This window comes from Artemia sp. Qi Xiang Cuo, chromosome 17 (genome assembly GCF_049724085.1).
Source record: "Artemia sp. Qi Xiang Cuo chromosome 17, ASM4972408v1, whole genome shotgun sequence".
In the NCBI taxonomy this organism is placed as follows: Eukaryota; Metazoa; Arthropoda; class Branchiopoda; order Anostraca; family Artemiidae; genus Artemia; species Artemia sp. Qi Xiang Cuo.
In genome coordinates this window covers 9,351,292-9,365,044 of record NC_142810.1, presented here as the reverse complement: position 1 = coordinate 9,365,044, position 13,753 = coordinate 9,351,292, and the positions used below count along the sequence as shown (strand labels likewise).

The window sequence follows — 13,753 nt, the reverse complement described above, 5'->3', positions numbered from 1 at the left end:
CATAATTTTTTTACTAAAGTATTGTATTTAAGTACCAAGGCCGTATTCAGGGGGGGGGGGGGTCCCCGGTTTTACCCCCCCCCCCCCCGAAATTTTTGACCGACTCGAAAATAAGTCGAAAATTAGTAAAACCTAGGTAAAAATCAGTAAAATTAGTCGAAAACTGAGTCAAAAATTAGTAAACCCCTCCCCCCTAAAAAAAGTCAAAAATTAGTAAAACCCCCCCTGAACAAAAATCCTGGATACGGCCCTGTTAAGTACTAAACTTTACTCTTGAGTGTGTGTTATATAACACATAAGTACCTAATATCGCTTCGACATAAAGCGGGGGAGGTATGGGAACTCACTGAAACATGAAAACTCTTATATCTAGGCCCCGTCTGTGCGTGTGCCTGTCATTTACCATCACAGCCTGTAAATAGAAAGATATTTCTACATTTGAGTTAGAGAAAACCATTCATAAATTTTTATTGAGAGGGGGGGGGTACAAGAGATCAATGTTTCTCTTCTAGGACCAAAACTGATTGGTACTCTATTCCACATCTTTTAACAGTAGAAATTCTCTATTTAGCTTTGAACAGGTTTTATTTTACTCTCTTTGCCCTCCCACCACCAATGACGTTCTTAAATTGAGAAAATATTTAATTTAAAATAGTTAGCTATTACAATTTATTTACGTACTTATTGTCCGCCCCTCTCTTCTTTCCACCTTTACGGCATTCTTCTTTTCCTCTGTTACGACATCAGCTTGTTTGTCTTCATCATGTGTTGTCACATCAACGGCTTTCTCTTTGCTATCTGCCGGCGCGCCAAAGCTAAGTGCGATGCACAAACTTGCCGCTGTCATAATTAGTATGCAAATTTTCATTTTCTGGTTCCTTAATTAACCTGAAAATCGAGAATAATTTAGAGATTTATAATTCTCATTTGCCTTGCGCGATGGGTGTGATAATTTATAATTGAGATAGCTTTATCTTCAGAAGACTTTTGTTAGGTCCTACTTTATTTATGCCAATATGCAGCCTTAGGGGAGAAATTGAATTTTATTAGCTGCTATATAACTATTACTAATATTAGTATTACTCCCGCAGATAGAGTTGCCACACCTAGTGATGTATCACTATTTCTATTGATTTTGTATATTGCCTAAGAAAACAACTAAATCAGCACATAAATCACTAGATTATTGAGGAAAATCAACCAAAAAATTTTATAGCCCAAAACCCTCTAACCTAAAGGGATACTGTTGGATTATACTCTATTCAAAAGTGTTCTCTAATGAGTTCATACCTTATAATGAGGGTAAAAACCTATGCTCTACACTGTTTGATGTACCGAGGATAGTGCAAATTAAACCTGGTTGTTTAAGATGGTGAAAGGGTACCTTACGCAAGTAGTAAGGACTTTACACAACCATTTATGTCTTAAAAATTAAGTTAAAATCGAGAAACAAAAAACCTCCTTATGCCGTTTTCGATAGTCGTTGACATCAAAATGGTACAACCATTATCAGTGGTACACACACCATTTATCAAAATGGTACACAACCATTTATATCTTAAAAACTAAAAAAAAAAAATCGGGAATTCAAGTTCAACAAAAAAGACTTCCTTATGCATTTTTTGATAGTCATTGACATCCAATTAAAAGAGCCACTAACTTTGTAGCCTTGATATCTTAGAAGATTACCACTACTAACAATTCGCTGCAGAACCAATCTGCCAGAGACCAACACAGCTACCCACGCTCCTCTTCCATCCCGAACTATTCAAAGCTCCCCTCTTTACACTCTCCCAAAAAGGTTCCAATTTCCCTTAGATCATCCTTACGACATCCTCCCATCTCAATCGGATACGACCTGCTTTCCATTTGGCCAGTAAGGACTATCTTCAGTAATTTGTTATCCTTCATCCGCAGAACGTGTCCAAGCCATCTCAACCTTTCTGTCATTATAGCGCTAGAAAGCGGAATCGGACAACATCTTTCACAGAGCACACTGTTTGAAATAGAGTCATTCAGTTGAATCCGTCTATCGGTTTCTAAGTTTCATAAAAACAGATTATTGGGCTACCCCTTCCCTCCAAAACAGAGCTTAAACTCTTCCGAAAGTGTGTTCTAACTACATCTTTGTAACTCAACACACATTGAAGTTCTGCGCAGTGTATTTGAACACTCTCAATGCCAGAAAATTAAACCTTCCGAGACAAGTTATATTAAAACACGGCCCCACGCCATTTGGCATAGCTGCGACAAAACTTTTAAAAAAGATACGTTTGGAAAGCTAAGTTGCAAGAACAGTGGATTGATCATGCTCTTTATGCAGTGGCGTAAAACTCTCAAAAATTATAGGGGGGTGGGGGGGGGGAATGTGTTTTAATGTATAAGGGGGGGGGGGGTAAATTACCGTCTTTTCCCAGTGAAAATACCAAAAAAGCATCTTTTAATGACGATTTGCCAAAAAAAGGTATTTTTCAAAATATAGGAGGGCCATAGGTCCCCAAGAGAAGTCAATGTCTCTATGGTGCAAAGAGGAGTTTTGCAAGATGTTCTATGTCTTAATAGTGATTAAGATAGTGTACTAATTTCAGCACCTAAGAGCATGGTTTGGACTTCATTTAAAGATAGTTTGACTTGTAGCATATACCATTGTAGTCAGGGGTTCAGCTGCAGCATTTTATTTGGGGGCAAGAGGGATTTACGTCCGAAGAGTCAAGGAGCAAGGGATGTATAATACATTTTTTTCCAAATTATTGGGGGGCAACTGCCCCTCCTCCCCCCCCCCAAAAAAAAAACGATGCCATCGATTGTAGTATTGCCTACACTGATCAATTTTGTACCCAAGACTTTTGTTCGAGGAGGGGGGATATAAAAAAAAATCGAAACATATCGCAAATTTTTTCCATGCGTTTTTGTTACTTTTTTTACAAGGGCTTCGTTGACTTGTAAAAATGAAACGAGGCTACCAAAAAGCTTAAGATGGTTTACCTTTCCTTTAAAGCAGTGGCGAATCCAGAGGGGGCGCCCCCCTCGCGTCGTCCAAAGTAGTGTAATTTACTTAATTAACTCAAGTTTACGTTAATTAAACTTGCTCCTAATGCATGTTTATCGGATCAACCTATTTTGCACCCCCCCCCCCCGCCTAAAAAAATCCTGGATCCGGCCCTGCTTTAAAGGTGTAGTTGTCCTTGCAAACCAGCAGACTCTTAATGTTTGCATTTGTTACTGACGAAAAGCACTGTTAAATTTAAGTAATAAGTTTCGCTTATCTATTTTTAATGTTCAACATGACAACACTGACAAAAATATGACACTGCCCTAAAAAATCACATTTTAAAACGACCAAAAAAAAAAATCACAAAAAACTTAGAAAATGGTGGTTTTTAATTATGAATATACCTAAGATTTGGTTGAAGGACATAAATATTTTTATTTAGACATCGTTGGTCTTTAAGATAATGCCAGTAAATCGGTAACTTTCTGGTACGAAGCCCATTACCTTTTACGATGCCAATTGTACAACAATATGTATTTATTTTGTATAGAAATTATTGTTTTTAATTGTTTTATTTTATTATTTCTGCTGATGACTGTCACTGCATATGTGACCGAAATACCCAGTATTTTTTGTGAGCTATACCTATTTATTAAAAGGATTTATCCCTATTTGAACTTTTATTTGTTGTCACTTGTATATATTTTATGATTTTTCTCTTTATCATGCGGTAGGAACCATTTAAATACGCGGATTCTTTTTTCTAAGTCACGGTTTCTCAAATGGGGTTCCCTAGAATCTTAAGATCCTTCAAATGGCTCTAGGACATCTTGCAAAAATAAATGAAATGAGATAAAAAGTATTTAGATGATGCATTAGGAAGGGATTTCTTTAAACACATAATTCATTTGCTCCAAGACAGTAGAAAGGCTGAAAAATAGTTTGTTTATATTATTAAATCAGACAAGTACTATAGAGAACATCCCATCCCCCCGGATTTCTAAAATTTTTCCCAATTTCCTAGCACCTCTTATTCAAATCAGAAATTTCTCTAGTATTATCTCCCCTCCTCTGAAAAAGTCTTGCTTACGTGTCCGTACTAAACATTGGACGTTTGTCTTATCAAAACCAAAGTTCGAAAGAATTTTGCCAAATTATCGTCAGAAATAACATGGCCTCAACCCGAAGTCGCCACAGATGCTTCCCAGGTGGAGCATTTGTTTAACTTTTAGGAAAATAGAGAATGACTTTTGCAGGAACATGATTAATATTTGACAAAAGAACACAGTCCTGAAATAGAAATTATTTTACAGTTCACATATTTTAGTTAACAGCCTTCTTAATCAGAGGCAGAAAGCAGGAGGATCTTGGATGATTTTTTTTGGAGGAAGGAGGGTCTTTAACGGGTGCCAATTACTGAAAATGTAGGGCAGATGGGGTTACTTTCTCATTTTAAAAAAAATAAAAATACAAAAATGTTTCTAAACCGTTTGGTTGGCGTTTGGTCTGAGTTAAGGTCGGAGTCAAGGCGTCTAAGCTGGCTACGAAGCCTTTGATGGAGTTAGTCCGGTGGTGCCCAAATGCTAAACGGAATGAAAGTGGAAAAATAAAATACAACACGGAGCCTGATTTGTGATTCTGAGTTGTTTTCTGATTTGGTAAAACCATTAAGTGCTTCTGCTTCTAGTGAAGCCCTGCTTTGCTGCTTCCAATGAAGCCCCAAACCTAGTTTCAGGTTGTTGTTTCCGGCATTAAAAAGGGCGGAATAAAGAAAGAGCGAAAGTAAAAAAAAGCGATTAACGAAAAAGAAACGATTAAGTTCTAGCAATAAAAAAGTTATTTATGAAAACTGTTTGAAACGGATTCAAATTTCATGAAGATCTAACTTTAGCGAAAGTAACCACAGATACAACGGAATAAACCAAGGGTGATAGCAAAATACAAAACAAAAAGAATGAAAATGAAAGTTAAAAATGAAAAAGAGCAAATTACGATGTTAGATATCAATATACTTATTCGTAACAATTTATACATAACAATTTATCTTTAAGCGTTTAACAATAATTGTATGTAACGTAACAAGGCTGTATATGCGTATCTTAGGTACGTTTTTAAATAGCTCATGAATATTTATTGCCAAATAATTCATTTCGGAATTTGAATGTTTTTCATCATTTTGGCTGACCTTCGTCAAAACTAATTATCAACACACAAACTAGATTTTGAGTTAAGAATCTTTTCCTTTCTCTCTCCTCCAAAATCAATTCTATAATATGTCGTAGGATGTTTAATAATGCTATCAACTTCATGTTTTTTGTTCCCAGGATCCTTGGCAAGGCCGTCAATTAGTTGGAGTGATGTCTGATCCCTCTATTTTCTTGCCCCGTAGCACCAAGCCTCCTGAGGCCAACACAACTACGCACGCTCCTCCTCCATTCCAATCTACTCAAAGCCTCCCTCTTTACACCCTCCGAGGAAGTTCCCATTTACTTTAAATCTTTCTTTATAACATCATCCCACCCCAGACGAGGACGATCTGCTTTCCGTTTAGCTCTAGATGGTTGGCCGAAAATGACAATCTTCGGCAATCTGTCATCCTTCATCAGCACAACTTGCCCCAACCACCTCAACCTTTCTTTCATTATAGCCCTAGAGAGCGTTATTCAAACCACATTTTTCGTATAGCCTATTGTTTGAAATACGGTCAGTCAGCCGAGTACCCAGAACAATCCTTAAGCAATTTCTCTGGAAAACATCTAGCAAATCTTCATCCGCTTTTCGAGCGCCCGTGCTTCAAAGCCATATTTGACCACTGTCATCAATGTAGCTTCCAATAGTCTAATCTTGGTTTTCATACTTTTCTTTCTATTCTTCCAAACTTTTTTTTTACTGTGAATAAACACCCTGAGCCTTGGCTATTCTACTTTTAACATCTTCACTGCTCACATCGTCTTTACTAATAATACTACCAAGGTAAGTGAAGCTGCCCACCTGATCAATCTTTTCATTACCCAACTTCACCTTTTCATCTTCACTTATTCCTAGCCTTAGTGACTTAGTCTTCTTAAAATGAATTTTTAAACCTATTCTAGCACCCTGAATTCGCAAAACCTCTCTTTAAATAAAGACCGGAAAAAATTTCAAATTATGGGAGAAGGAAAGAGACATTTTTTTACTTTTTCCAATGAGAATACCAAAAATATATTTTTCTAAATCTGGGGAAGGGGCAATCCTCCACCACAACTGAGCCATACAACGACCCATAGATTAGCGCATGCCTCCTTACGAAAAACTCCGAACGTGATAAACTTACATCAATTCAACGCCACAAGAATACCCACCCGAGTAACAAATAACACACCATATCCTTATTTTCCATTTATCCTCCCAAAAATGTACCCCGTAGCTCAGATGGCTTTCCCCTAAATCCTACAGCCGCATACAAGGGGAGAGGAAGAACTAACTAATGCTCTTCTACCCATGCCATTTTTTAAAAGGCAGTATTTACTATTTTAAGCTTATTTGCTACAGTTTTTTCTATATAAAAAAAATTGAATTCGTAGCTAGCTCCGTCTACTAAAAAAGTCACAGATCATTATACTCACAGTAAGAGCAGTCCTTTTTAGTAAAATTAAATAAAAAAAACAAGTTTTTTAAACTGAAAGTAAGGAGCGACATTAAAACTTAAAACGAACAGAAATTATTCCGTATATGAAAGGGGCTGTCCCCTCCTCAACGCTAAGCTCTTTACGCTAAAGTTTTTTATTGTTTTAAAAAATAAAGTTGTGAGACAGAGTCAAACTTTAGCGTAAAGAGCGAGGCGTTGAGGAGGGGACAGCCCCTTTCATATACGGAATAATTTCTGTTCGTTTTAAGTTTTAATGTCGCTCCTTACTTTCAGTTTAAAAAACTTGTTTTTTTTATTTAATTTCTGATCGTTTTTTAGTTAATGCAGCTTTTATTTTGGCTCGCCGTCCTTGAATAAGTAAACAAAATTTGCATAAAAATTTTACTTTTCTTTTGCTAAATGGCTGTCTCAAAATTTGGTTCTGACGTAATTTACAGATTAACTTACGTAACGAACTTCTATAGTCGTATATTTTTCTTCTGGAAAAAAATACAAAGTTGCAGATTTTTGCAGATATGAGCTTGAAACCTATGTTATAGGGTTTTCTGATACGCTGAATCTGACAGTGATTTTCATTAAAATTTTTTCACTTTTAGGGGATGTTTCCCTCCTCTTTAAAAAATCAGGTAAGTTTTCTCAGGCTCGTAGCCTTTGATGAGTAATACTAAACTTAACAAAATTTGTATATTTAGAATCAGCATTATAAACCCATTCTTTTGATACATTTATTGACATCAAAGTTCCGTTTTTAAAAGTTTCGCTTACTATTGAGCCGTATCGCTTGTTTTTTTTTTTATTGTTTTTTTTTTATTACGTATATGTTATTACGTATATGATGGGGTTATCCCCTTAGTCAAAACCACCCAATTTAAGTTAAAATGTAAAAAAAAATTTAATTCACACACCCCTGAATCACAAAGGCCGTTTAATTAGAATACATAGCTTTTTTGAAAGTACTAAAAGAAATTTTAGCGTAAAGAGCGAGGTATTGACTTGGGGGAGAACCCTCTCATATACGTAATAATTTCTGTTCATTTTAATTTCTAATGTTGCTTCTTACTTTCAGTTGAAAAAACTTTTTTTTTATTTAATTTCTTATCGTTTTTTAAATAATGCTTGGAAATCCGGCGCCCCCTTCATAGAAATGTCCCTTACCCCAAAGAAACATTCTCCACGGAAAGATTCTCCAGAGTAACCCCCTCCTCAGGCCCCCCCTCCCCCCCCCCCAAAAAAAATTCTTCCTGAAAATGTCTGTATACTTCCCAATAACCAATACAATATGCAAGCAATGGGCCAAGTTCATAACTTGCAGCCCTTCCCCTGGGAACTGTGGGGGATTAAGTCATCGTAAAAGATATATATATTAGATTTTCGACTATGCTAAACAAAATGGCTATCTCAAAATTTTAATTGGGTGACTTTGAGAAAAAAATGAGCGTGGGAGGGGGCCTAGTTGCCCTCCATTTTTTTTGATCACTTAAAAAGGGCACTAGAACTTTTAATTTCCGTTCAAATGAGCCCTCTTACGATATTCTAGGATCACTGGGTCAATACGATTACCCCTGGGAAAAAAAAACAAAAAAAAAACGAACAAACAAATAAACACGCACCCGTGATCTTTCTTCTGGCAAAAAATGCAAAATTCCACATTTTTGTAGATAGGAGCTTGAAACCTCTACAGTAGGGTTCTCTGATACGTTGAATATGATGGTGTGATTTTCATTAAGGTTCTATAACTTTTAGGGGGTCTTTTCCCCTTTTTTCAAAAATCAGCCAAATTTTCTCAGGCGCGTAACTTTTGATGGGTAAGATTAAACTTGATGAAACTTATATATTTGAAATCAAAATCAAAATCTGATTCTTTTGATGTATCTATTGGTACCAAAATTCCGGTTTTTAGAGTTTCGGTTACCATTGAGCCGGGTCGCTCCTTACTTACAGTTCGTTACCACGAACTGTTTGAGAATTAAACCCTTAACTAAGAAAAAGAACTACAGACTAAAAATCATTTTGAACAATTTATAAATGTCTAAAATATATTTATAATTTTTATATATTTATATTTAAATTGCCAAATTTATGAATATTTAGTCATTCCCCATGCTGAACCAAAAATAACTCAAAATCTGTCAATATTCTAAATTCACAATTTAATGACATAAAATGAAATAATAATTGAAACATGGCTAATTAAACGTAAGTTATGGTAATATATGTGTCAGATTTCTTGCTTTTTATGATTTCTTAGTAGACTTGTTCTTATTCTTTTGAGTTTCTTGTTTGTTGTTCTTTTTCTCACGACAGGCCTTTCGCTCATCCCAATCCTCCTTTAATAAATAAATAAAAAAATAAATTGTTATTTAAATTTTTTCGTGTTTAAGTATTTTTAGAAGGTTTTTTAAAAATACATTCCAAGTATATCTATATTTTAAGATATTTTTAGCGGGTTGATAGCTCTAGATAAAAAGCGGGTTGAAGATAAAAAAAAAACTATTTATAGTTATCTGAATCATTTATAATGATCCGTGTTTATTCACCATCTGAATATGCTTCTTCACTGAAAACGTATAATTAGTAAAGTCATGCAAAAAATTGAGCTACATCTTTTAACGATTTGGATGAGGAAAATTTGCAGAAACTTGGAAAGCTGCATATAGAAATAAAAACAATATTTAGGACAATCCGGGTTGAGACAAACACTGTGAAAAAAATCGATAGAAAATTGCCATTCCAAAAAAGCAGATTTAGAAAAATCAACCTGATAATTCGTTGTGATATTAACTCATTAACTGCTTGTGCTTCATTTTACCACCACTTGTGTCTATCTAAGGCATGAGAGTTCAAATCTCCAGACGGTAAGGCATTGCAAGAGCTCAATTTCAGGGGACTAAAGTAATATTACCGTTTTTTGAGGTTTTCCTAAATTCCCCTGAAAGCAAATTGATTTTTCCAAAATATCTCCGAAATTCTTGTAAAGACGTGAACAAGGTCGTATCTATGAAATTTGTTCGAGGGCATTTTTTCAGATGGGTTATGAAAAAAACTAAAAAAAAAAACACATTACAAATTTATTCATATGCATTTTTGTTACGTTTTTACCAGTTAGAGCCAAAGATTCAGGGGAGGGAAGAGGTTGGTTCAAACCCCCTAACATCCCCTGAATACGGCCTTAGACGTGAACACTACAATGAAATACAAATCTTCAACTTTTGTCAACTGTAATTTTTAGGAGATGTCACAGAGCCCAGTTTTCTGAAAACACAGGGCCAAAGGCCAACACTCCCAAGTGTAGCGTACTCGGTATTGTGGCTACGATTCACTACTAGCGTTCTAAGGCAATACTGTCTAACGCTCACTACTATAATATTATTACTGGTACTCTCGTGCCTTATAGCTAATATTGTGTGGCTAATAATTGAACGAAAAAGGTCCAAAATACTGACAAATAAACCGCATATTTTATAAATGGTGGAAATCTTGCATTTTGTTGAAAACCAAAGTCATGCAAGCTAACCTCATTGCAAACGACATGGAGTATATTTTCATTTGTTTTGTTTTCTATCCCTCTTTTCCAAACTCCCCCCGACAAAAAAACTACCCATAATATAGGTGTTAATGGGCTGTTTGTGTATTTATTTGATAACGATAAGTTAATGCGTTTGCGTAGATTATCCGTAAGAATTATTCAAAAATAGGAGGGGCAAGAGGTGTTCACATTCGAAGAGTCAAGGGGCATGGCTATTTAATAATTGTTTCTCCAAATTATTGAGGGGGCAACTTCCCCCCCCCCCGACCCCCCCAAACGGTGCCACTATCTGTATTTGTATTTTTTGAAAATAGTTCACATTTATTTTATAGAAATCTGTAGTCACAAAATCAATAAGTTATATATAGTCGTGGTTACGAATTTTAAATAGCGTTTACGTTAATTACATAGTTAATTCCACGTGCCAATTTCAATTTGTTAGTGGCTAATATATTTTGAATCAGTGCTTAGTTTTCAAATGTGGTCAGGCATGTGTAGAGAAACTTTTACTATCTTTAGTGGTTTTGCGAAATTTTATTTCTGGCACTTTAACAGTTTGCGTGCGAAAAAAAAAATTAAAAAAGAAAATCGTCGAAAAACAAGTGGGAAAGTTAACTTTTACTTAATGACTTTGATTTTTCTTTCGCAAGGAGCTCACTCTAATAGTAAGGAGCGTCCAATCAGTAGAATTTGAGGGGGGGGGGGTAAATATACTTTTCAAAATCTGTGGGGGGGGTAATTTTGTTGTTTTCTCGACATTTTCAATGAAAATACCAAAAAAGACAATTTTCAATTGAAATGCCAAAGCAAGGTGTTCTTCAGGTGAGGGAGGGGGTGAATTGCTACCTCACCTCAATTGATACCCCTGTCAATAGTTTTATGTTTTTACTTGCATCTATTTAACTTTTCTCTATTATAGTAATTTTCCTTAGTTATACTAACTCACATTTTTAATAGATTTTATTAATTAGTTTAGTATCATATTATCAGATTTTCAAAATTACTGTATGCTATATTTATAATGTTGTAGTTGTCACTTTTTTAGTAATTTATTTAACTCACCAAAGCTGATAATTAACATTTCTGGGGTTGCATATAGCTTTTGATGTGTTTAGTTTTTTGCTAATTATGTTAATTAGTTATATTTTGTGTTTGGTTTCATGTTATACAGCTATTTTTGAATATTTTTATATTTTGATTTTTCTATTAACTATTTTTTTTTTTCAATTGAATTAATTCTCTTAAACTACAAAAGCTGTCACTTTTTTCTAACTGATATTATGAATAATGCCATTCTTGGTTTTTATACGTTATTTATATAATTGTTACATTACATTGTCGTTAGTTCATTATTTTACTATATATTGTTTTATAGAGTCAGTTTGGAAATGATACCAAGGCCGTATACAGGATTTTTTTCAGGGGAGGATTATAAAAGGATTTCTTTCCGGGGCGGTTTTTACAAAAAAAAAAACACTAAAAAACGCATAAAAATTTTGTTTATATTCATTATTGTTACGTTTTCACCAGTCTGAAAAACTATTTGGGTGGGGGGGCAAACCCCCTACCCCCCTAGATACGGTCTTGAATGGTACCCAGATTAAACTTAGTATCCAGAGACAGTAATCAAGCAAGAGGTTATATTTGACTTAAATTGACTGTATACCTACTCAGGCACATACGCAGGAATTTGTTTCGGGGGGGGGAGCCAATTTGTTTCGGGGGGGGGGCAATCCTTCAAACCCATTATTCTGTGAGAAAAATCAGAAAATTATGGAAAATGAAAAAAATCGTGAGATTTCGGGGGGGGAGCCAGGCCCGGAGGCCCACCCCTTGCGTACGTCCCTGTACCTACTATGAAGTAATTTTTTAAGGGAAACAACTCTCGAATTTTAGAAAGCGATAAAAACCCATTGCTGAAAGGTGTCTACTGGTAGTAATACAGCAAGATATTTTATTTAACTTGACTCGACCCCAACTATGAATTTATTTTCTTAAAAGAATAACTCTCAAGTCTTAGAAAGCGATAAACATTTACTGTTGAAAGTTATGTCATGGTATTAATGAAGTTGTAGATCCTATTTTAATTAATTCGACTGTATCCCCATGATGAAGTTGCTCTTTTATAGTAAATAGCTCTCGAATTTTTAGAAAGTGATAAATTTTCAACATTTACTGTTGAAAGTTATGTCATGGTATTAATGAAGTTGTAGATCCTATTTTAATTAATTCGACCGTATCCCCATGATGAAGTTGCTCTTTTATAGTAAATAGCTCTCGAATTTTAGAAAGTGATAAAATGTTGCAAATGTCTACTATAGAGCTACCTTTTTGTTAAGGGAACATCAGCTTTTGAATTTCACCTAATGTTAATTGCTTGAAATTATTTGTTTTTTTTTGTAAAAAGCAATCTCAAGGAATTTCAGTTCATGGCACATGGATACTTCACAACTATGTGTTTTTAGCTTTTATTTGTAGCTTTGAGATCACATTCTAATTTCCTGGAATTTATGTTCAAAGAAAAGAAGTAAATGCCTGTAAAACTTCTTGGGAGAGAATAATTTTTTTTTATTCTTTCCTAAAACTCGTTTTGCTTCTTAAGATGGTTGAACCAATTAACGAAAATGTATTGGGGGATCTATTTTCAAAATTTAGAGGGGCAATTCTTTTTGTGTGTGTTTTTGATTTGAATTATTAAAAAGATATTTTCAACGAAAAAAAAAAAGGCCTAAATGTAGTCTCATTAATATGGGGGTGGGGTGAAAAATATAGGGGGGAGTAAAACGACCTCCTTTTGATTGGTCGAAACCCTGCACATATACATGAATTTTGGAAAGTTTGTCTTCTTTCTTATACTGATTCCCTCCCTCTTCGACATACTTGGTTGAAGTATATACATATATATATATATATATATATATATATATAAAAAAAAAATATATATATATATATATATATATATATATATATATATATATATATATATATATATATATATATATATATATATATATATATATATATATATATATATATATATATATATATATATATATAAAATATAGAGCCGTTTTTACTGTTTGTGCAGCGATTGATTTTTTCGTTTAACTTTTGGTTCTAAGAAACAGAAAAAAAATACCTTCGAAGCAAAATTGTTATCCAGAGGGTAATTTTTATTAATCCTAAGAATGTGTTCAGTTCGTCACCCACAACTACTCGCAACAGAGTCGATGGTGTGTTTAACTGACAATGCAACAACGGTATAACATCGTTAGTTAATACATCGCGTACCAAGGGCAGCCAGTTCCTGAGTCGCGGAGAAATTACCCGGAAGAATCGCCGTGAAAGAAATATACCCTAAAAAATATGTGATTTTTAATATTTGGAGAAGGACATACGGAAGTTGGCTGTCACTTTCGTTGTGATTTTGAAAATGATAAATTTTTCTTTTGTCAAAAAAGAGAAAAAAAACTGACCACAATAGATGGGAAGAACAAAAAACAGTTGAATTGATAGTATTAAAGCATGATTTGGAGAAGTATAGATTGGAGAAAATTGACCGCAGTTAATGGTAATTTGTATCATTAACTGCTATTTGTAAGAACCA

At 34.5% G+C, this 13,753-nt stretch overlaps 1 protein-coding gene across 1 annotated transcript in view; it reads right to left on the bottom strand.

The window, feature by feature from the left end:
- The window catches only part of LOC148941865 (uncharacterized), a 77,558-nt gene extending 64,117 nt beyond the window's left edge, over positions 1–13,441 (bottom strand). The window contains exons 1-2 of the mRNA XM_089103411.1: positions 13,286–13,441; positions 682–888 (exon numbers count right to left, since the gene is read on the bottom strand). Coding sequence (XP_088959537.1) covers positions 682–868 — 187 coding nt within the window. The 5' untranslated portion in view covers positions 869–888; positions 13,286–13,441. The remainder of the gene's footprint in view (positions 1–681; positions 889–13,285) is intronic.
- Between the last annotated feature and the right edge of the window lie 312 nt (positions 13,442–13,753).